The sequence below is a fragment of the Mchenga conophoros genome, linkage group LG9 (genome assembly GCF_057382185.1).
Source record: "Mchenga conophoros isolate Kocher_MC1m ecotype Shallow Benthic linkage group LG9, M_conophoros_male_GT1.1, whole genome shotgun sequence".
Lineage (NCBI taxonomy): Eukaryota > Metazoa > Chordata > Actinopteri > Cichliformes > Cichlidae > Mchenga > Mchenga conophoros.
This window is the reverse complement of record NC_140534.1, coordinates 21,565,674-21,588,696: the sequence shown is the minus strand read 5'-3', so window position 1 is coordinate 21,588,696 and position 23,023 is coordinate 21,565,674. Positions and strand designations below refer to the sequence as shown.

General features: G+C 40.0%; 1 protein-coding gene across 2 annotated transcripts in view; it reads left to right on the top strand.

Moving 5' to 3' along the window:
- Positions 1 to 8,768, top strand: part of pou6f2 (POU class 6 homeobox 2) — a 78,967-nt gene extending 70,199 nt beyond the window's left edge. For both annotated transcript variants that reach the window (XM_085286919.1, XM_085286920.1), the window contains 2 exons: positions 863 to 1,031; positions 5,347 to 8,768. In XM_085286919.1, coding sequence (XP_085143045.1) covers positions 863 to 1,031; positions 5,347 to 5,854 — 677 coding nt within the window. In that variant the 3' untranslated portion in view covers positions 5,855 to 8,768. The remainder of the gene's footprint in view (positions 1 to 862; positions 1,032 to 5,346) is intronic.
- The last annotated feature ends 14,255 nt before the right edge of the window (positions 8,769 to 23,023 follow it).

Below are 23,023 nucleotides of genomic sequence, written 5' to 3'. Positions count from 1 at the left end.
GCTACGCAAATAGGCTCCAGTGGGAATGATGGGAGGATGCTCATCACTGTGAAGATGATAGGAAGCTGCGAGTCCTCTGTGTGTTCACACGTATGGAGCACGGCGCATACGCTACACGTCACTTATGAGGCACAGCGAGATGGCAGGCCCATAGATTTTTGCTTAAATACGCTTGGAGGATTCCTTTAATAATTCATTGATAATGACCAGGATGAATAATTCAGAGGCACAAACTTTGCTTTAGTAAGCAGGATGCCAGGGCACCTGACATTGATGTACAACGTGAAATCACTTTTTATTAGCGGAGAAATTCTTCAGTGAAGTTTTCAAATGTGGAGCTTCGCAAACAGCCTCTCTTTGTGTAAAAGCAGGGTATCGTTTGTGAGCAAGGCTCGCCGCTGCTTTGTAGGCTTGAACTGTGTTGACTTGGGGGGTCAGATGGGTGAAATAATTTCTTTATACATTCTTTAATGTTTTTCTGAGAAAGCCAGCTTCAAAATATATGTGTATTCATACAGAGAGCTATAGTAGCACAGCACCTATCTGTCTTTCCTTTGAATTAACAAGCCATGTGTCGTCTGTTTTTTGTCCATATGCTTTTATATGTGAGATTAAAGATTTACACTTGCCAAAGCCGAAGCCACAACACGCCTGTATTCAAACCTCAGATGAGTTTATTCTTCAAAACATTTCTCAGATATGTGTAGAGAGAAATAATAAGTTCTGACCCAGAGCAGGACTATTTTTTTTAAAGTTGTTTAGAGGCATCATGATCGCATATGGTTGGATGTTTGCCTCATTCACTCTGAAAAATAAGGTGAGCAGAGGGCTAATAAAATGAGATGTGTGTGTTGTATTGTAGACCCGCAAACCGCCCCCAGCGAGGTGGACGGGGTCAACCTGGAGGAGATTCGTGAATTTGCCAAAGCATTCAAGATCCGCCGGCTGTCCCTGGGCCTGACACAGACTCAGGTGGGCCAGGCGCTCAGCGCAGCCGAGGGGCCGGCTTACAGCCAGTCTGCCATCTGCAGGTAAGGACAAACGCAGGGGGAAAAAATAAAAACAACTCGACTACTATTGTCTACCTGTATTTCTAATCAGTGAAAGCAGCGCAGCTGCAATGAGCTGTCGGGTGCTCTCATCCGTGTTTTAACAGGCATCGTTAACATATTAAAATATATAATTGGCTGACAAACGAAGCTCTCATGTCTCTACTTAAACTCCTTCCCCTGACATGACAGCTGGCCGTCACTTATGCAAAATACATACACAAGTATTACACGGAGCACTTAAAGCATTTAATAATTACTAAGGCCCGGTGCTGTTCGCTCTGGCTGAACATGAGGGAGCTTGACGGCGATGATGTATTAATAAGACTGCCGTGTCTTACTGCTTCCACGAGGACAGTTTAGTCATAAATGGGACATTATACATTCATGAGACTATCAGACAATCAGTGTTTCATTCCTCCTGTTGTTCCACTTGACTAACGTTTTGCATGCAGATACCAAATGAGCCACGTTTCCATTTCGAGACAGAATAATTGGGCCACATGGTGTCCAAATATTGCTTTTAAAAGAGAACTAAACGGTGTAAAATAGAAAACAAAAGTATTTTAAGTGTCCAGATTAGATATGGAAGTTAACGCTAACTGGGTTTTGTTTTCCTCAAATCTAATCTTCTCTTGTTTTGCATCCATCTCTTTCAATAAAAGTCCCTAATCTTGTTTCTGTATTAAATTTAATGTCCCTTCAAAGTGCATGTGCATTTGCTGATGACCTGTACTGTTTATGTGACACGGCACTGCCACGCACCTTTAAAAATTTCATCACATCAACATCAAACAGCCGATAAAATGTGAAACACTACAGGAGCGGGGGGTTCTTATGAGGCCCGCACTAATGTTTAAAGTCGTCAAATCACACATGAAATATTTACAGCCAGACATAATTCAAATATTTATAACACACATTAAAAGCCATTAGCTTCAAAAATAAACACTCTGTGGGCTGTTATTCATGCCGTTAAGACAATTTTTTTGTTGTTTGTATGACACTGGACATGATGTCCTGATGTTTTAAGTAGTGGGGCTAACTTCACATGCTTTAGTTTAGTTAACATCAACATAGACATGAAGTTTGAGGAGGAAACGGGACGTCACAGTAGCTCTGGGGCTGCGGCTCCCGACGTAGACAGTGAACAGACACTGACAGATGCTTCCATCTTGTCTGCTTTCATTGCTCACAATGTTTCCAGGCACTTTATTAGTTTATCTAAACAGGCACAGGCTTTACATGAGGGTAACATCAAGCCAGGGATGTGCCTGAGTGGCCCCTTTTGGGAAAATACGCTAAATGAAAACTTAAAGTAAATAAAATCGCTATCTTTTGTTTTTATTACAGGGTTTAAGATGGATATTTTGAATTGTTTCAAACTGCTGAGCTCAGGTTTAAAATATTTGATGGTTTAAACATATTTTTTATCCAGATATGAACAAACAGTTAATAAAAATAACAAGCTTAGGAAAGAAGAACACCAGTCATATATATAGTTTTATATGGCTCATATGAGAGCTATAAACTAAATTCAGATTTCCGTAATGGTTCAACAAACGTAGCCAAACATTTTAACATCAACATAATGCAGCCTTAACAACGACACAATCGAAATCAATCTAAACAAGCCGAGCAACATGAGCAGTGTTAGTCTTTGAATAATTATGATGGTAACTGTCAAGATACATCATTTTGCAACAATTTTGCATTTAGAGTTTAAAAGGAAACAAGAACACAAAGTCTGGACTTGTAATAAACCTGACGTAAAATGAGAGTAGAGTGAGGCGAGCCTGATTGTATGTATGTCCCACTCAGATAGCTCTCTGTGGGTATTGAATGTAAACCCTGCAGCAAACTCAGTCCAAACATGCAGCATGTCTAAGCAGAGCTCCTTAGGTACTTTTAAGAAGAGCCAGAGAGGCTCGCTCCCTCGTGCTGATGCACTAGAGGAGGGGAGTGCATACCCCAGCTGAGCAGCTCTCAACTCATTTTAGTATCCGCGGTTCCTGTTGATCCATGAAATGTCCTGTCTCTGGTGACTCTTCATATTTACTAATGTATTCCCCTCAGTATGGAGCCCTCCTCTTTTTCCTGTGTTTAGGAGGAGGACGGGGTTATAAATAATACCGCCTGTCGACAAAGAGGAATGCACCAACGAGGTGTAGAAACAGAGAAAGTTCATGCATGCATGGGCATCTGGGCCTCTGTTTCCCTCGCTATTAAAAACCGTCTCTTTTTGCATTGTTTGCTCCACAGAGAGCAGTGCTTCAGTGTAGCTTTCTTTCTAAAGTTATTTCACTGAAAAACATTTGAAACCAACACTTTCTGTCCCCATTTATCCAATAATGTTTGGAAGTGATGCTTTTAAGAGTTGATGTTGTTAGTACCAAATCATCTGTAGACCTTATTTATTGGGTATGTAGTTAAATTTAAGGTTAACTAAAACCATAACCACAGCATCTCTGGTTTGAGACTAAATTTTGGTATGTTTCATCTTGCTACCTAAATTTTTGCTGCTTTCTGTAATCTGCTATCAAATAAAAGCAAAAATCCTGAGATAATCCAGAGAATGCTCAAATCACCAGTGCAAAGATTAATGGAAAGAGGTAAAAGTGATAAAGATTTTTATTTTCCTGGAACAGAGAAATAAAAATATTGTAATTAAACATCCTGATTTTCTCCTTGAATAAAAACTGCTGATACTGGACTACTTTAAATGGACATGCATTTGGAAACATGGTGAAAGTGTCGTGTCCGTGACTTTCTTTCTTGTCAAAATGAGAAATAGCCACAAAACCGCACTACAACTTTTTTGGTACAGTTAACCTTTGTAGGTTTTTAGACTAAAAAACATTTGAAAATAACACTTGTGTCTGTCATGTTCCCATAATGTTTGGGAATAAGGCCTTTAAGAGTAACTGTTATTAGAACTGAATCATGTGTCGTTATGTCTGATCTCACTATCTAAATTTCTGCCACTTTCCATAACCTGCTATTAAAAAAATTATGACATACTTTGAAGAAATAAATGGAAATTACCATGCTAATATCACTAGTGCAAGGAACTGCTCATAGCGGTGTACTGTAATTGGACACTTGTTGGAAACTTATTAAAACTGCAGCGTCTGCCGTTTCTTCTCATGTTTTTTTGTCAACGTGACAAATAGCCACAAAACATTGTCACTTCAGCTTTGTTGATCAAGTTTTTATGTCCAAATAATATCTTCGGCAAATATTAGCCGCCCGGTTTGTGGTTTCTTTTATTAGAAATATGTACATTTTCGTACAATCACCTTTGTAATGATTACAGAACACAAACTGTCGTAAGGCTCGCAAAGTCCACAGTCATGGATATTTCTTTCAAAAACTTGTTAAAGTACTAGTGTCTTTAACAAAAAGGCAAATGTGCTGTTAGTTTATTAACAGATTTTCCAAACTCTGTCATGTCTTTCTTATCAAATACTTACCTCAAACTGCACTGTTGTTATTCAGTTCCATACAAGGAAAAAAGCAGTGAACACACTGATATTTGGGCTGTTGCCATTCAAACTCCTGAACAAAATGACATGATGTTGAATCCTAAATAGTTGTTCTTCCATTCTTAGTAAACATCATCTAATTCAGACTTCATATCATGTCCAAACTGCACCCGACAGTCGCTGAGCTGCCAGCTAGCATTGCTTTTTAAAACTCTGCCTTCCTCTCGTCTTACTTCCTGTGACTTGAGAAATGCAGAGAAATGGCTGAATTATGAGTAAAGTTGCAGGACTTGTAAATGTATTCTTATTAAATATAAAATGAGAGGTTGTTAGAAGATGAAAGAAAGGTTAAAAATGTATTAAATGTACATTTTGATGAATAATTCAAGCTCTTTTTGTAAATAAATGATGGTGCCATATTTAACTGCATGCATAAGTGGATTTTTGGGGGGAAGATGGGGTGGGGGTTTATTTCACCTGAGCAGAAGATTTTTGTGATTTTGGTTCATGAGAAATATTTAAAAGAGCAAATATTTCGATTGCTAGCCATTGGCAATATCTCCTTGTTCCACTATTGCCAGTTTGGGACAGAGAACCAGAGCCTCGTCCAGAAAATTAACACATCACTGGCAAAGCATCGCCTCGAGCTGCTGCAGCTCAGGTGTGTCCAGGTGCAGGATGCAGAGTTTGTTCACCTGGATGTTAGTCTCAGTCCCTGTGGCATTCTGGTTGAGGAGACTTAAAGGCAGGCAGCTTATCCCTTGTTCTGGCAGGGCACCTAAGTAAGATTGTTTTTTCTCAATTCTCCCCAGACACACCATCCTGAGAAGCCACTTTTTCCTACCACAGGAAGCCCAAGAGAACACTATAGGTAACAGTCTTACAGGCAAACTGAACCCTGGCCTTTTATATCCTGCCAGGTTTGAGAAGTTGGACATCACCCCTAAAAGCGCCCAGAAGATTAAGCCCGTTCTGGAGCGCTGGATGGCCGAGGCTGAAGCCCGCCACCGATCCGGCATGCAGAACCTGACTGAGTTTATCGGCAGCGAACCTTCGAAAAAACGCAAGCGGAGGACCTCTTTCACCCCACAGGCGCTCGAGATCCTCAACAGCCACTTTGAGAAGAACACGCACCCCTCCGGACAGGAAATGACGGAAATAGCGGAGAAACTGAACTATGACAGGGAGGTGGTGCGTGTCTGGTTCTGCAACAAGAGGCAAGCCTTGAAAAACACAATAAAGCGTTTGAAACAGCCCGACCTCGGCGCTGGCGCACCAATGGACCCTCTCACTGATTCTCTAGAGGAGCTCCCGAAATGAACGAGCTCTCTGACCAAACAGTGGAGTGGAAAAGTGGCAGCCATTAAAAACAACAAAAGGTGGATGAACTCCTCTCGAAATGAGAACTGACAAAATGTTGCCCAAGTCACCCGGATGGACAGTCATGAGTTTGCAAACGAAAAACTATGTGTTGTCAGTGTGATTACCACAATTATGTAAATTACCTTGGCGAAACCAAAAACATGAAAAAAGAGATTAATATCTGAGAATTATGTAAAAAACATACGGTGTGCTGTTTCAAAGAGTTTTTAGATTCTGGCCTTACAGACCAGACTGTCGCCCAAATTTTGGTTCCCACCAGGAGGGATTTAGTAGAGAGATCATACCAAATCGAAACACTATTTACCAAAGTCTGTTGCATCTGAATAATTTTGTAATGTAAATGTGCTCTAAATTTTTACATTTGTACTGGCAGAATCTAAGCTATATCTGTGAGGTTGAGTATACATTTTATCTTTGTCTCGCTTACTTTTTTCTTCATTGTTTGTATGTAAATACTTAAAAAAGGGAAAAAAGAAAAATGCTGTCTTCAAATTGAAATCACGCTGATTAAAAAAAAAATCTCTTTTTGGACATAAAAAAAATTTAACTGTTGCTGTTAAACAATTGCATAATAATGTTGTTTGCCTCCGACTTGTGTTTCATCTGCAAATATTTTCAGTCACGGTGTAACTTTGTACAACTTTTACAGGTATTTATTAATAAGTTAATGAGATGGATTCGAAGGATGGACTTAAGAAACTATGGACTGTCACATGATAACTATGACGATGATAATGATGATGAGGAGGGGTTTCGGTGTCTGTCAAGTCTACTGCAGCTTTGTTTCGAGCTACTGTGTCATTCTATTGCCAAAGCCTGATAGCCAAAGAACACACACAACTTCAGCTCAAGGACTGGGGGAAAATTTTACCTTTTTATTTATCTGTTCCCACGACTTTCTCTCCCCTTTTTCTAAAGTGTTTTATTCTGTGGGTCAAGTTGAACGAAACAACAAAAAAAGAGTCAAAACTGTCATGTCAAACAGCTCCAAAAAGTGTCTGCCGTGATGAAAATGTATTTTCTTTTTGAGCCGATTTGCTACTGCATGCTTCAAATCGCACCACATGATAAGATAGTGTATATGAATTTCACCAGGAAGGCCAAAATTAACATTAAAAATCGGAATTTTCATAATTATTTTACATGAAATGAGCCAAACGTGTGGTTGAAGCATTTTTTGTTGCCACTGACTAAACATCAGTGTGTTCTTTTGCAAAGATAAATTGCTCTTTTTCCACTGTATTTTGCATTCCTTTCAACTAAGTCAATGTCATGCTCATAAAATCAAAAAATACACCATCCTTTATCTTACACCTTTTAATTTAAGAGGTTAACTTGAAGAGTTCAATTTCAGTCCACTGATTTTTTGAGTAATTCACACTCCATTCCTGCGCGCTCTTACTTTGTCAGAAACGTCAATAATCCAGGGGGGGAAAAAGAAAAGAGAAAGAAAACCCTCTTAAACCGTCACTGCAAATATTTGGCTCCTGCAAAAACCCTCATATGAAAAAAAAAATAGGTGAATGCTGAGAATAAGTGTCACATGTCAGAGTGAGTGAACTTAATTTGAAGTGAGGTGAAATTTGATGCAATTTATTCAGAATCATGTGTCTGTCTACTCGATATATGTCCTTTCATGTCACATTGGTTATCTCAGTTTTTCACTCCTTTTTGTGAACTGCCAGGTTCTTCTGCGCTGCCTGGAAAACACACACCCACTGTAAATGGTAGAAAAACACTTGAAAAAGCTTTACATGTCTGTGTTTTTAAAGAAATCACTGAGGTTGTCTTGAAAAGGCAGAAAAGGCAATCGCAGACTGTGGAGAATTTCACTAAATTTTCATCTGCACATCCACAGCAGCTCCTGCTGTACTTCTTTTCACAGATATTTGTTTTGTTTTTCTTTTCGATGCATTCACACTTACAGATTTTGTGCATTTTTATTTTGCTTCTAGAAGAAGAAAAAAACACTTAACTTCAGGCAAACCTTTGGCCAAGAAATAAACCTCTGCACAGATGTTAGAAAGCAGCAGTGGATCCGTTGTGACGCTTAACAATAAAAGCTGTAACCAAAACAAAAAAAATAAAGGACACAGAAAGGAGTCATGCCTTTGCTCAACTTTTCAATGCTGGACCAAAGCTCTATAGTTATGCACATTGTACAGAGAAATAGATTCATGATGTTGACAATCTTTAAAATCTGAGAAGAAAAGGATTGAAGAGTAGAATTGTACATTAGTTCATCCAAGGTTTACCTCAGTACTGTTCTTGTGAGACTCATAAAAATGCCATACAAGCATCCGCAGGTCAGTAGAAAAGATGAAAAAGATGACAACTCTGCACTGTGTGTGTCCATGTTCACCTTCAATGGGAAGGAGACGCTTGTGGGTTTTCTTTTTATTACGTGACACATGATTGTTTTATTTTTGTGAAGTGGTCTCCTGAGCCACATGTGACTCATCTTTTATATTGTTGTAGTATTATTTCTTTTTTTTTGTGCCATACGTTCACCTCTCAGTTTCCACAGCTCTGTAGACCTACATAGAGGGAAAAGGAGATTACAGTAATGTTGCTCTTAGCTCAATTAGGATTATTTGTTTACCACCCTTAAATACGTTTGTGAAATTTTACTAACACAGACAAACTGGCTTGAAATTTTGTTCATAGTCAAAGAACTAGAAACCAAAGCTGAAGAGCCTGCAGAGGTTGATTTATTTTATTTTCGTTTTTATATATAGACTGAAAACTGTAATCTATAGAGCAATATCTGTTTGGTCAGTTAAGCAGCACTTTGTGTATTTCTAAAAAACAAAAATAAAAAAAAAAGCTTCAAGTCTGTCACATTGATTTGTACCATAATTAGTAATAAACAATTGTTTGACATGACTTTTGTGTTTGTGTGTTATGATAGAATCTGTCATTTAAGGCCAGAACATAGTAACGTGTGGGAACCTGTGATTGTTTTAGCTAATATAGTTATGCTTTTTCTATGAAACGACGTCCAAAATAGCCACTAGAAATATGATTGGCAGGAACTGACATTGCTAATGTGCTCAATTAATTCATAAAAATTTATTTTGCGCCACACTCTAACTTCTCTACATCACATTTTGACCAAGGTCGTTAGTAAGAGAAAACTCATCTGTTGAGATGATGATGCTGTTTGCACACAAAGCAGAGATGCTAACAGATCTCAGAACAGTGAAAGCAGCTAGTGGCAGCTTGCCAAGCAGCTAGTGGCAGCTTGGCTAGCATGCTGGTCTCTCATCAGTTTCCAATCAAATACAAGAGGTTTATCCACAATGCATATGTGCAAACAAGCCTCTCAGCTTGAATAGCTCAAGCCTTTTTTAACAGGACTCAGACACTAACATAAGATTTCTGTTGTTGGATGTCAAGCAGAGTCAATCCTGCTTCCAGAGACCACAGGCAACAGCAGCCACAAGGTGACAGGAAAAACACCCAATAAGCACTATAACAGAACAATGTTTGAGAACAAAGGAGAGAGAACATGTTCACAGTGGTAAAATTGTCTACTTTTAGATTTCACTAGGCAAGTGCCTTGCTTGCCTCAATGGAAATTGCACTGATGTTTTTAAAATGTGCCTTTCTGACTAGAGAAATGTTTTCAATTTCACAAAACAGCTATCCGACGCACAATTATGTGCAAACCCTGCCTGTAATAAATCTGTAGTAGGACAGGAGGCTGAGCATGAGCCTGAAAATTATGCTCAGTGGTTTTTTTTATGGGAATTTTCTTTTGTATACATACTGTAATTTCCTGTCACCACCTGTTTTGTTCTTGGTCTCCCCCTGTGCCATACTATTAAAAAACACCCTGGAAGTCCCCCTTATGGCAGATAAATTTTCTTATGATGTAGAAAAAAAACGTTCACCTAACTAGCTTAGTAATGCTGATTATGCCAGCTCTAAATATTGCTTTATATTTAAATTGGCTGGGGATTAAAATAGAAATAGGACAGCAATATTGAAGTTTAATGCATTATTTAGTTCAGTCTAGGCAAGTAAGTGTTTTATTACACATTAATACAAAACATACCACTTTCTTTAAAAGCACTTTAAAAACCAACAACGAGACTGTTCAAAGAGCTATGCAGTGAAACCAAACATTAAGGACAAACACAGGCCAAGATAAAAGATATGGGGCTGCAAAGAAGCTAAATAAAAGAGTACATAAAAACTGAATTAAATTCACAGTCAGCACTGGGTCAAAAGTCAGGAAGTAATTTATAACTTTATTTAATACACTATTATATCTACATGGCAGAAACTCAATTCATTTAGGCTTGTAAAAACGGTAAATAAGATCTGCTGAAGTTCACACTGTGTATCAGAAATGTTCAGGGGATGAAAGGTGATTTAAGCGAGTTGGTTGTTGGTGCTGGCCGTTCTGACTATTCCCACACAACCATCTCAGGGTTTAAAGAGGATGGTATAAGAGAAAATATCCAGTGAGCGTAGGTTCTCTGGACAAAAACGTTTCACTGACATCACAGGTCAATTTTAATTTCACAACCTTAAAACAGCTGCTAAATTATCTGCGGGGGGGCGGGGCTGGAGCCTATCATATCGCTACCATAGGGCGAGAGGCAGGGTACACCCTGAACAGGTCACCAGTCTGTTGCAGGGCTAACACAGAGAGGCAGACAACCATTTGCACTCACATTCACACCTACGGGCAATTTAGAATCACCAGCTAACCTAACCCCACTTACTGCATGTCTTTTGGACTGTACCAGGAGAAAACCCACGCAAACACATGCAAAGTCCACATAAAACAGCTCAGGCCTGATGGTGGAATTAAATTCAGGAGCTTCTTGCTGTAAGGCAACAGTATTAACCACCGTGGCACTGTGCTGCTCTGCTGCTAAATTAAAAATTCTAGCTAACCTCCAGCTAACGGCAACTAGCATAGGCGAGTAGCAGTTATAAGCCACATTAGCTTATGTCTCTAGTGCAATTTATGCAGTTTAGATTGATTTTGATAGATTGCCTATTTAGTTCCCTGTTGGTTAACCTGTTTGTTATTGTACATCTTTTAATTGAAATTAGGTCATTATGGAGGAAAAAATGTAACAAGCTAGCAGAGGGTAGTAACATCAGCAACCATTTTGGCTTTGTAGCTACAGTTTGCTCTATTTATACACAAAATATTTAAACGATACTAATCATTGACAGTAAATACTCTGAATAAATGTAATCAAGTTGAAACAAATTTTTTTGTTACACTATATTTTCTCCCAAATACCGTTGAGCTATTTTGTGTTTCAGGGCACAAGGTGCTGTCGAGTTCAAAGTTTTGAGCAACATACAAATATTTTTTTTAAAAACATCTCTGATTCTCCTTTCATCTTTTCAAAGTCGGAGTTATTGAGAGTGCCAAATAAAATCACTTGTCCTGACTCTCTCTCTTTGGGAGGTCATGGTCAAGTGCATCTTGAATCACCCCGAACAAACTTCCACATCAGAGGTGATGTAGAGTTATTTGACCCGTTTGACCTATTGTTAATGGAAGGGTGGGTGAATGCATGTAACTGGCCATTTAAAGTGTTTTGATGAGAGAAGACGCTGTAAAAAAAAAAAGAGGCGCGTATTTTAATACTTACCTCTTTATTTGCATTTGCTTGGGGTCACCAGAGAAGAATACGTGTCAGGTTTGCTTCTCATCAAAGCTTCATCGCCTCACCAAATAACAACAAGACAAGTGTAAAGAAGGAGAAATATATAAATAAACAGGGAGAAAGCCTTTTGAAACTAAACTCAAAAGTTTGATACAGCTTCCCTGTCCATGATGCCTTTGAAAAATGGGCAGGCTGCTGAAAAGAAAGTAGTAAATAAATAAATAATAATAATAAAAAGCACAGACAACATAAATTATTAACATTAGACTGAAAACTGATGTTCAAGATGCTTTTTCGTCTTCCTTTCAGCCCTCTCTCTCACTCCCTCTCCGCCCTTCATTTCAAAACGCTGGATGTATTTTTGAGTAGCGATGGCTGAGGTGTACGCAGCTCGAGCGAGTTATTTGATATTCTTTTGTTTTCCATCCGCGCCATTTTCATTGTCTTTGCCATTAACAATGTAATTGTGCAGATGCAGCTCCTGACCCATATCTGTTTTCTCGAGCTGTTTGTATTCTGCTGCTGATAAAAGTTTACTTTCCATCCTCTCTCTGCAGCAGTACCGCACGGCTTTTGATTGAAGTCTAACGGCTCAGTTAAAAGGAGCTCTCATCATATATTATGGAGTAAATGTCGAGCTTTTTATCAGTCATGAATCGGTCGTGAATAGGGTATGAATGTGTCACGCTGACAGGTTTTGTTCGTATTTGTGCGCAATTTTTAAGTTTTAACCACTTAAATCTTGTTGAATCAAGAACGCTGAATCCTATTGCTAAAGCCTGTCTGTTGTTGATGCTCTTCATCCTTTTTGTAAAGGGACTCAAACTATGTTGAGACATCACAAACATTTGAAAGCGTTTTTTTTTATTTATTAGCTGATCAAAGGAATGTATACAAAGGAATCTCCTCACACTCACAAAACTTTTCAAAAAATGATACGAATGCACTTAGAGCACCTTTATTAATGCTCTTTCAGTTTCAGCTTAGGATACTGTATGTCAGAATAAGACAAAACAGACGATAAAAAGAAAAAGAAAAGAGCAAAATCAAAGGTTAAAATGTACAAAGCTGATCATCTTCACAAGACAACCTCTTCTTCTACGCTTGCCAGCCAATTTTACCTGTTCAACTGCTCATTTATGTAAAAATTTAATCAGCCAGTCACATGGCATCAGTTAAATGCATTTAGGCATGTGGACATGATCAAGATGACTTGCTAAATTTCAAACTGAGCATCAGAAAGGGAAGGAAAGGTCATTTAAGTGCTTTTGAACGTGATGTGCTCCAGTGAAAAATATCCAGTGAGTTGCATCTCTCTGGATGAACATGCCTGTTGATGTCAGAGGAGAAGAGGTCAAACTGTTTCAAGCTGATAGGTTGGTAGGTCAAATTACCACTCTTTGTAACCAGAGTAACAAATAGCTATTTGAGTTTGTTACAAAAGTAACAAGTGGCATCTGGTGTGGTGTTCTGCAGCAGCAGCAGAACACCACACCAGATGACACTCCAGTTAACTAAGAACAGGAAACTGAGGTTACAATTCATTATGGGTCACCAAACTGGAGAGTAACACATTGGAAAATCTTTCCTGGCGTAATGAGTCTTGATTTCTGCTGTCATATTCAGATGGTAGGGAATTTAGTGTAAGCACGAAAGCATGGATGCATCCTGCTTTATATCATCGGTGTAGGGGATATTTTCTTGGCACATTTTGGGCCCCTTAGCACCAACTAAGCATTTTTAAAACTCTACGGCACATTGGATATGAAGCCAACCTATCTGCAGCAACTGTGTGATGCTCTAATGTCAATATGGACCAAAATCTCTGACAAATGTTGTCCAGCACCTTGTTGAATCTAAACAAGGTTTAGAAATTAAGACAGATCTAAAAAAAAAAAAAAAAAGTGCCTGACCAGGTACTAGAATGGTGAAAAATAAGGTAGGTTTGTTGCCCCTGGTAACTGAGTATGCAATAAAGCTGAAACAGTTAGTCAAAAAACTAATAAATAAGTTATTGTAAAATGATTTTTGTAGATTTTTAAAAAACAAAAACTCCCATAATCTAACCTTTTTTTCCAGCTTCCTTTCTAACTTTAGATTTTAGAAAAAGACCAAAGACCTAACTGATTACATGGATTAGTAATGTCTTCATTAAAAGTATATTAAAATAATACTTAAAAATTAAATTTGAACATGCTTACTTTAGTGTGGGTCAAGATTCTGACATCTTTTATATTTTAAACTTCCCAAACCTAACAAATATAATTCTGTACTGTATTTATGTTTTTCATCAACAAACACTTCTTTTTTTTTTTTTTTTTTTTTTTTTTTTTAAATGACATCAGAAACAGCAGTATGCGACATTACGTGATGGCAGAGCTTCAGTTCATCCTTTGTCATTTTTTTTTTTTTTTTTTTTTTTTAATAAATAGGACAGGGGGAATGAATGAGAGAGAGAGGGGGAGAGAAAGAAAGAAAACCCAAGGGGAGAAGAGACGGTGAGAAGGGGGGGGAAGAGAGACAAAAAAAAAAAAAAACTCCTGGGTCACCTGTATGGAGAAAAAACAAACAAACAAACAAACAAACAAACAAACAAACAGAGGAGACAGCAAACAACAAAGAGCAACATAATAATAGAGAAAACAAAGCACCATCACAATAAACTAGCTAGTCATAGATATCAGTATTTACTAAGTAATAAACGATATTGTGCAGCACGCAAGATAGACAGCGCACAGTGTGCTTTGAGGCAGCAGCCAAGAAAGCTTTAGTCCGCGTCTGTGAATACCCATGTGTGCATACCTGTGTGGATCAGCATGCTTGCATTCCAAAGGTTTCTCCATGTAATGATCTGCTAGGGAGTGTGGGGGGGCCACAGCCCCGTCCTCCAGGGTGTGAAGCGGGTATGGAGGAGATCAAAACTCCAGACATCCAGAGGCCCCCAGAACACAAGAGACCATGGAAGACCAACAGAGGGGCAGCCGCGCCACTGTTCCAGTAAGAGCTGAGGAGAGTCCCAGATGAGGGCTCACTCAGCAGCCGCGGAGCAGAAGCCAGGGGGGGTTGCAGTGACGCGCCCGTGAGCTCCGCCGGCCCCCAGCTGCGCCTGAGTGACCGAGCCCCAGGCCGAGAGGCCGGGGGCACCCCACCTCCAAAGGGGCCCGAGCGAGCCCCAGGCCCCAGGCCCCAACAAGCGGCCGCCAAGGAGTGAGCCGGTGTGTACCCGGACGCCCACCCCCAGACACAAAGAACCACCAACACACCGACACCTGAGGGAGTCCGCCACCGGCAGGGGAAGTGGTGGTGGGTGGAGATAGGCCTCCAAACCTTGGAGGGCCTGAGGTGTCCCCAGAGAGGTGGCGTCTGATACCCAACCTGACATATAGACACAGACATACAGGCACACACAGACACAAACATCCATTCCCACCCTCATGCTCTCATATGCACTCACTCCACACTCAACCAACGTGGAGACAGACATAAAGAGACGCTGTACACACAATCACACTCCCCAAGCGTACTCTACAAACCGGGTCTAGGTACCCTTGCCCCTGGAGGGGGGAATTGCACCCAGACCCAGGTGGTGTTACCCTTTTCCCTGCGGTGGGGAGAGGCAGACCACCCCGACTCCGCAGCAGCAGGGAGGCCCCACACCCCAGACCGCAGTCGGACGGCCAACTCCTCCTACTAGCCCCCCCGCTCCAGCAGGCCGCAGAGAATGGGGGTGGGAGAAGACTCCAAACCTCCCTCCACCCGCTCATTGTAGTGTTGATGCATATGTGTTCTAAGGTGCAATTAAAACCCAGGAGGGCATGGAGCTACCTGCCAAGGAGCAGCAGGTAAGCGCATGGTCCCTCCTGCTAGCCCTCAATGACTAAGTGTATTTAAAATTGAGAGGTGGGCAACGACGTCACCCCTGACGTCATCAACAAACACTTCTGAGCGTTTAGGATTTTATAGTAGATTGAGTTATAAGCGAACTCCTCTGAGTGTTGTTAAGGTTCAAAATATTGGGGATGGAGACAAGAGAAAAAACCACAATAACAACACTGGTCCGGCCGGGTTGAGTCAAACGATGATTTAATGATCACACACGTGGGAGATGGACACTGATGCAGACAGCCTCAAAATCTCAAAATGGTGGAGCATTGCTCAAACTTTTATAACCTCTGGTGCCTCCACCTTATCATAAAAAGCCTAAACATTCACATGCTCTCTCTCACACAGCGCCTAAGCTACGACCTTGGCTCCCTGTTTATCTGCTCCTGCTGAAATGGGGCAGAAAACTCCAGCACACTCTGTCCTCTTCTACTCAGACAAATTAGACAATAACCTTCTGCGAACAGTATTTCTTATAACTCAGCAATATAATGCATCATAAAACAATATCATTCATTCACAACAAGTCAGCAATTTAATGTAATGCAAATCAGTTTAACTAATGCAATAGTTATCAGCTTCTTCTAATTCAGGAGAATAATGCAAACTAAAACTACATAATAATTCACCATCTTTAATTAGGGGTATAACATGGCATAAAATAATATCATAATTTTACAGTGTCTAATGAAGGATATTACGCATAATAAGTGAAAATGCTTTTACAGTGTTTCACAAACTCTCTCTCACATGCCCAAATTCATAAGCCAAAAAAAGTTCACACTCTCCAATTTTTAGCATTTGTTAACAATAAAAAAATCAAATAAGTTGTGTTTTTTGGTGAAATATCATTTTGTTTTCTCTTCGTGTTTTACCCCCCCGGTCATCCACGCCCCACCAGTGGGGCCCCTGCACCCCACAGTTTGAGAACCACTGGCTTGGAGAAATACACAGTAAAACAAAAGGAAGACTCAACACGTATTTTGAAGAAAACTCTTGGAAAACCTACATTTGATTCTTTTCTTCTTTCTTTGCTAAGATCTAAGTGCAGAATACAGTAGTCAGAGGCCTTTGTGGTGTGTGATGTTTCTAGTAAAGACAGTCGCCCAGTAAAGACGAGTTTTGATCTCGGAATCTTTGTGAATGATTGTTTTTTATATATAAATATATATATATATTTATTTCTGAACCTGCAGAAGCTAGCAGGAGCAGCTGAGGTCTCCTTAAGAAGAATTTAAAGTAAAACTGTAAGTCCTGTTTTTGTATCTCAGTTTTTTGGGGAGTTTCTTTTTTTTGTCTTCTGAGCAGATTCAAAGTGAAGACTCTTGACTGTCTGACTGGTTGAAATAAAACATTCCTGTTCAACCTGCAGCCACCTGAAATTGTCCTGAATGGGGAGAGGGAGCAGAAATATAATGACACGTCGGCGCTCCAAATGGATTATGTTTCAATATCAGTCAGGACACAGAAACAGAAAGGTGGAGGGAGAGAGTGCATGTGTTGGATGCAGATGGTTTTAAATTGCTGCCTTTGTTTTCCATCAGGCATGATGCATTCACTTTCCTTATCTTTCAGACAATGCGTGGTGGGCTGATGTTCTGGGTAAATGAACTGTCTGTATATCCCTCACCCTCCGCTCCTCCGCCTTCTTGTTTTCACTTCCTCCTCGGGGTTGAGATGTTGGTACACTGACTGTGAAGCCCGAGCTGCTCAGGCGTCTCCCACTTTGCTACTCTGCACACCCAGATGCCTCTGGGGGTGCAATTACCAATCCTCACATGCAATCGAGGTTGGCCATGCATATGATCCCTTTTGCTTTCACTCTTGTTTCTGTTTTGGGTTTTTTTCCCCCTGCCCTTTTTTTCAGCATTATTAGCAATGACACAATGCAAGGTATTTGCAGGTAGAGGAGTTAATAGCCTGGTCTTTACAGAGACACCTGTCTGACTTCAGCAGCTGATTGCATCGGCCCATTTAACTTTCTAGCAGCCCGGGTTTTGAATGCATGTCTATAGGCTGTGATGTCTCTGTTTTAGAGCGGGAGCGTGTTTGCAAAGTACCACGAGCAAACCTGGGGAGAAGCTGCAGCTGCGCGCCTGCTCACTCTGCTTCCCACCTGCTTCACACAAACACGATCTATAAAGAAAATGGTCAATAACGCTTCAATGAATAGTTCACATCCAGCTCTTTAATACAAGCTTTTAGCCGTAAAAATACAAATACTGAATGCATCACTTTGAACAGAGTAAGCAGCCAGACACTTGGATATTTGGCAAAAATAAAATAAAATAAAACCTTTATGTGTAATATAGCTAAAGGCCCCATCACGAACTCGTTTTTGCTCCTGATTAAATACATAATGTTACTTTGACCTTGCGTTATATTTTATTATACCTTTACAAACATTTGTGAAAGAATAGGTTAGTGTAAAGAGCTCACAATTCAAGTGTGGAGCTGTAACAGGATGCTGCTCTTGGAACAAGTCAGTTTGTGAAATTTCTTCCCTTCAGCTGTAAGTGGTGTTATTGCAAAGTGGAAGTGTTTAGGAACCACAGCAAATGGACACGAAACTGCAGATCACATAAAGTTACACAGCGGGATATGAGAGTGCTGAGGTGCATAGTGCATAAGTTTTTGTGCATTAACATCAGCACAAAAACTGTGTGCAGCGAGCTTCATGGCGTGGTCAGGCAGCTCCTGTAGGTGTAACAAGTAGGTGATGCAGTACTTTTGAAAACAGAGTAATACATTTAACAGTGTGCAACAAAAAGAAAGTGGACTTACACCAATCAGGCATAAGATTATGAAGCGAGTAGGATATATTAGGGAGCAAGTGATCGATGAAAAGTGGTCCAAGAAGGAAAAGTGATTAACCAGAGACAAAGGTCATGGGCAGTCGAAGCTTAGTGGTGCAAGTGGTGAGCGAAGGATGGCCCGTCCGGTCCGATCCAACAAATTGTTCTGATAGAAACAATAGAAAGGTGTCAGAATAGACAGTGCATCAAAGTTTTTTGTGTATGAGGATGCACAGCTGGAGACCAGTCAGAGCGCCCATGCTGACCGCTGGGCAGCGCCAAAAATACCAACAATGGTCATGTGAGCATTAGAATTGGAACAGGGAGTAATCCGGTCGTTAAGTCTGACGTCACTAGCCATGTCTGGACCTAAACTCCGCTGCAGGTCCATATATCAAACGATCACTATGGCATTACTGAGAGTTGAAAAACTGTCTAAAGTCTTTCATCTTTAATAAAATGATCAGCGTTCTGCTCTACCAGGTGTAACAATTGAGTTTAACATCCAGGCATCCATGAAAACGGAATTTATGACATTTAACGGAGTTAGAAGTTAGCAGGAAGTTAGCTCGCTAGCTTCTATCTAAATACAATATAGCATGTCCTGACTGCGGGGTTTTGGAAACAAATTAAAACGTACAGCTCTGTTATCACTTCCAACATAAATGAAGACAGAAAACTAAACAGCAGTGACGTTTGTAGGGTTACTGAAGTTGGGCTAGCTGGTATATAATGATGTGCTATGTGACCGCTAGCGACACAGCTATGTTAGCATAATATAAACAAGCTAACTTTTTTTCCACTCCATAAGAGTTAACGTGAGTGTTCTCGGTGGTCAGGAACAAATGTAATCGCATGGCAGGATGCTGTAAAAGGACCAAACTTCAGCCAGGAGAACAACTGAGATAATCCATCCACAATACGAGGTTAGTCATTCATATACTGCTGCATGGGCTGGGCTGTAGTTACATCCTAAGGTTTTAAAAACTGAGCTTAAATAAATGATTAGCGGTAATAAAAGCCGAGGGAGGTCAACAGTGATCACTGACTGTTTTTGGAGCTTTTTGAGATTAAATAGAAGAAAATACATAACATTAAACATGTTAACAACACAAAAGCCATATTAAACGCAGACTACTTTAGGCCCGGAAGTAGGATTCGTCGTGTCATCCCTGAACAACCGGATGACACGGTTGTTCAGCAGGTCAGTGCTGTTCTGGCAGCAAAAGGGGCACCAACACAATACAATACACAACACAATATTTGGCAGGTGGTCAAAATGTTGTGCCTGATTGATTAAATCCTCCAAACTTCAAACAAATATATCCAATTTTCTTTGTTTGAAAAGTGAAGTTAATGTGCCAGCAGGGGACGACTTCTGTAGGTGCAAAAAGAAGTTTGATTGATGAGAAGACACACTCGGCTTATGACTTTAGTAAATACTAGTTTCACGTCTTTCAGAACATAACATGTTATCTATTTTTTTTTAAATATGGACCCCACCAGAGTCTAAAAAAACAATAAAAACAATAAAGTTGGCTATGCTTTAAGATGAGACTACAAAACAAAAGGTGAGTCTAAGGCTTCATGACATGACTTCACTAACTGGCGGATGATGTCACAGTGGCCATGTCCATCTCTCGTATACAGACTGTAGCTCATATGCTTTGCTTCAAAAAATTCACTCATAATTTTACAGTTTTAATGACACAGGTGATGTCTTTGAAAATGCTGTTACTCTGAATCCGGTGGCATTCATTTAGAAGTTGCTGGCATAAGTAGTAAGACCGATATTAAAGTGGACAAGTAACACTTTTTCTGAGCAGGTTTAATTGTGTAATAAGTCAAAATCAAATGAAATAAAACATTTTGTCACAAATTTAAATTGCTGTATCAGTATATCTCTTATCTCAATGGGTTAGGATTATTTATATATATACTGTATGTAAATAAAACACTTAAGAACTTTGCACCTTAATTATGTCTGTACAATCTCTTAGAGCAGAAGCCATAGCAACGCTGAGGAAACACTGGTGATTTGGATAACACGTATACCATATTTATGCATAAAGAGTTTGGGGACTCATCGTATCCATTTAGCACTAGGAAATGTGCTGCAAACTTGTGACCTAATCTCATGACCAAACAGAAACGCCGCTCCATATGTTGCTTGAAATGGACGACCATGAGCTACACGCGGCAGATTAAAAAGTGAAACAGTTTCCCTTCTGTCAGGTAGTTTATACGCAGCACGTGAAAAGGCCCTCTGGCAAAGTGCAACTCTTCTGCGCATGGGTCATCGCAGCTTTAAGAGCTAGAGGAAAATGACTGGCCCTGCCCTCCATCATCCTCTCATCCCACTGACCTCTACGTAGGGTATAGTATACTTACAGCACACACAGAGGGGGAGAGGGAGAGAAAAGAGAATGATTGCATATCTAAAGGCATCAAGAGAGCGGATATGGATGGGAGAGGAGTGTGACATGGTCGGACACGTCTTTGCTTTCTTATTAGTGAAGGCCTGCGCGGACACTTTGGGCCTTTTTTATGGGGCCATGATGAAACCCCTCTTCGTGCATCTGCAGAAAATGACCAGGGGAAATCACAGATGAGAATCACTCAAAGACAGGCAGATGTCAACAGGCCCATAATGATAGCTGATGGCCCCAGAACACTTTCCCTTCTTCCCCTCTCAGCCTCACCTGCCCAAGTTGCACTATCCTAGAAAACATAATTAGAGGTAAAACAGAGAGACGGAAGCTTTAGCTCTCTGTTTTCTGTAACCAGTGCTCTTTGTTTTATACATCAGGGAGTCCTTTTTTTTCTCCCCCATTCCCAATCTCTCTTTCACTTCGTGGAGAAAAGGAGGAGGAGGAGGAGGAGAGCTCCCTCTGTGAGACGCCAAGGTGCTCCCAGTCCATTGTGCTGCTGGCTGTCAGGTTAAATTAGGGAGTACAGGCTCTGTGAGTGTAAAAAAATCAATACTTGATGGAAGATTGCTCCCCGGAAAATCTGTTTTGATTCCAGGATTAATTCTTGACCAAAGGCTCCTGCAAAATGACATGCCATTAGCCTGAAAATGAACACATTCTGCAGTGGAAATTGGATGGAAATGTGTCAGGTGATTGCCCCGGCTGGTTGTTTTGACTCTTTGAGCGAGGGGGACTGAAGGTGTGGCTGCCGCGAATGAGGCCTCCGGGCCGACTCCATTTCCAGAACAGAGACAACTCCACCGTGGCCTCAGAGTATTCTCAAGGCCATTGTTGTCCACGGCTGCAAATGCACTCCACCAAGGTGAAATGCATTTACCCGCTGTCCACTCTCTCCTGTGTTTTCCATAAAGCGTGGCATGAAGAATGAGAAAATCTGAAAATAAAACAAGGGGCTTGTTTTATTTTTTCCCCATTTCTCCCACTCTCTCTTCTCAACAGTGGGAAAAAGGGAGGTGAGATGCATTATGGATGAGTGAATAATGTGTTTGTCATGACGGATGACATTTCTTTCTTTGAAAACTTAAACAGGAAGCTGTAAAGATGCACCAGACTGTGATTCAAGCAGCAGCGTCTGAGCAGTTTCTCGCACTGAAATTATGTTTTATTGTGAAATACACAAGATTCATTTATTTTGCATTTATATTGTTCCACATTTTGCTAATCAGCTGTTTTTTAAATGAAAAAAAAGAATAAGAGGTGGGCAGATCAATACAAATAATGATAGTATCGATACCAGTGCTGATATTGGTATTAGTTCGATACTAACATGATAAGATCGATACTTTGTTTCTATCCTTGAAGATCTTTTTTAATAAAAATAAACCTTAAACAGACACTATGAAAAATGTCTGAACCGTTTTGTGTTGAATGTCAGGTCTACTTTATTTATAGTATGTAGCACATTTACATTCACAGTTTTAAAAAGCATGGACGGCTGAAAGGTGTGTTTGTGTTAAATAATTATTGTGAAAATTTTAAATCACAGGGAATTAGTGGTCAATCAAATGTGTTCACAATTTGCAAATGAATGATGATTCATCTGATAAATCATAACACACTGCTCTCACCTACATAAGCTGGTTTCCTAAGTCAAAAGTGTCAATATTGGTACTGGTATTGGCAATAGTGCTCGGTATCAGATCGATACCAAAATTTGCAGTAATGCACAGCACTAATAAAAAGTCCTTTACAACATGTCCTAAAGAGCTACATGGAAAATTACATTATTGTTTATTTTTCCTTCTTTGTGTTGTTCTGGTTTTTATATGATCTTGCTATATGCCACATATAAGCATATGCCACACCCAAGCCATGTTTTGACTTATTATTTGATTTAATTGGGATGCTGTAAGAATTTTCGCTAATCACTGCCTCTCCAAATAATCCTCTCGACAGTGCATAATTACAAACACTAAAGAAACGCCCAAACCCATATTTTTAATCCTTCCATTTTATCTTAAAAACCTTGCAATCAAACGTGATGATGGTTTACATACTCAAGTATGTATAAGTATGTTGCAGTTATTAAGTAATAAAACAAAATAAGCAGTACTGACAGATGAAGCATCCTCTGTGTAATTATGATGATTTAAAAAAAACCACACAGATAAAATATAAAAAGAATTAGAAGACGAGAATAAAGCAAACAGACTGCAGGAAACCTTCTGAGCTGAACCACAGTGATGATGGTGATGATGATGGTGTTGATGTAGCGTGTGGACCACACTCAGTTTTAAAGTAGGTCTTCAGCGCCCTCTGCAGGCTCAAACTGTCAGTGCCTGCTGGGTAAAATAA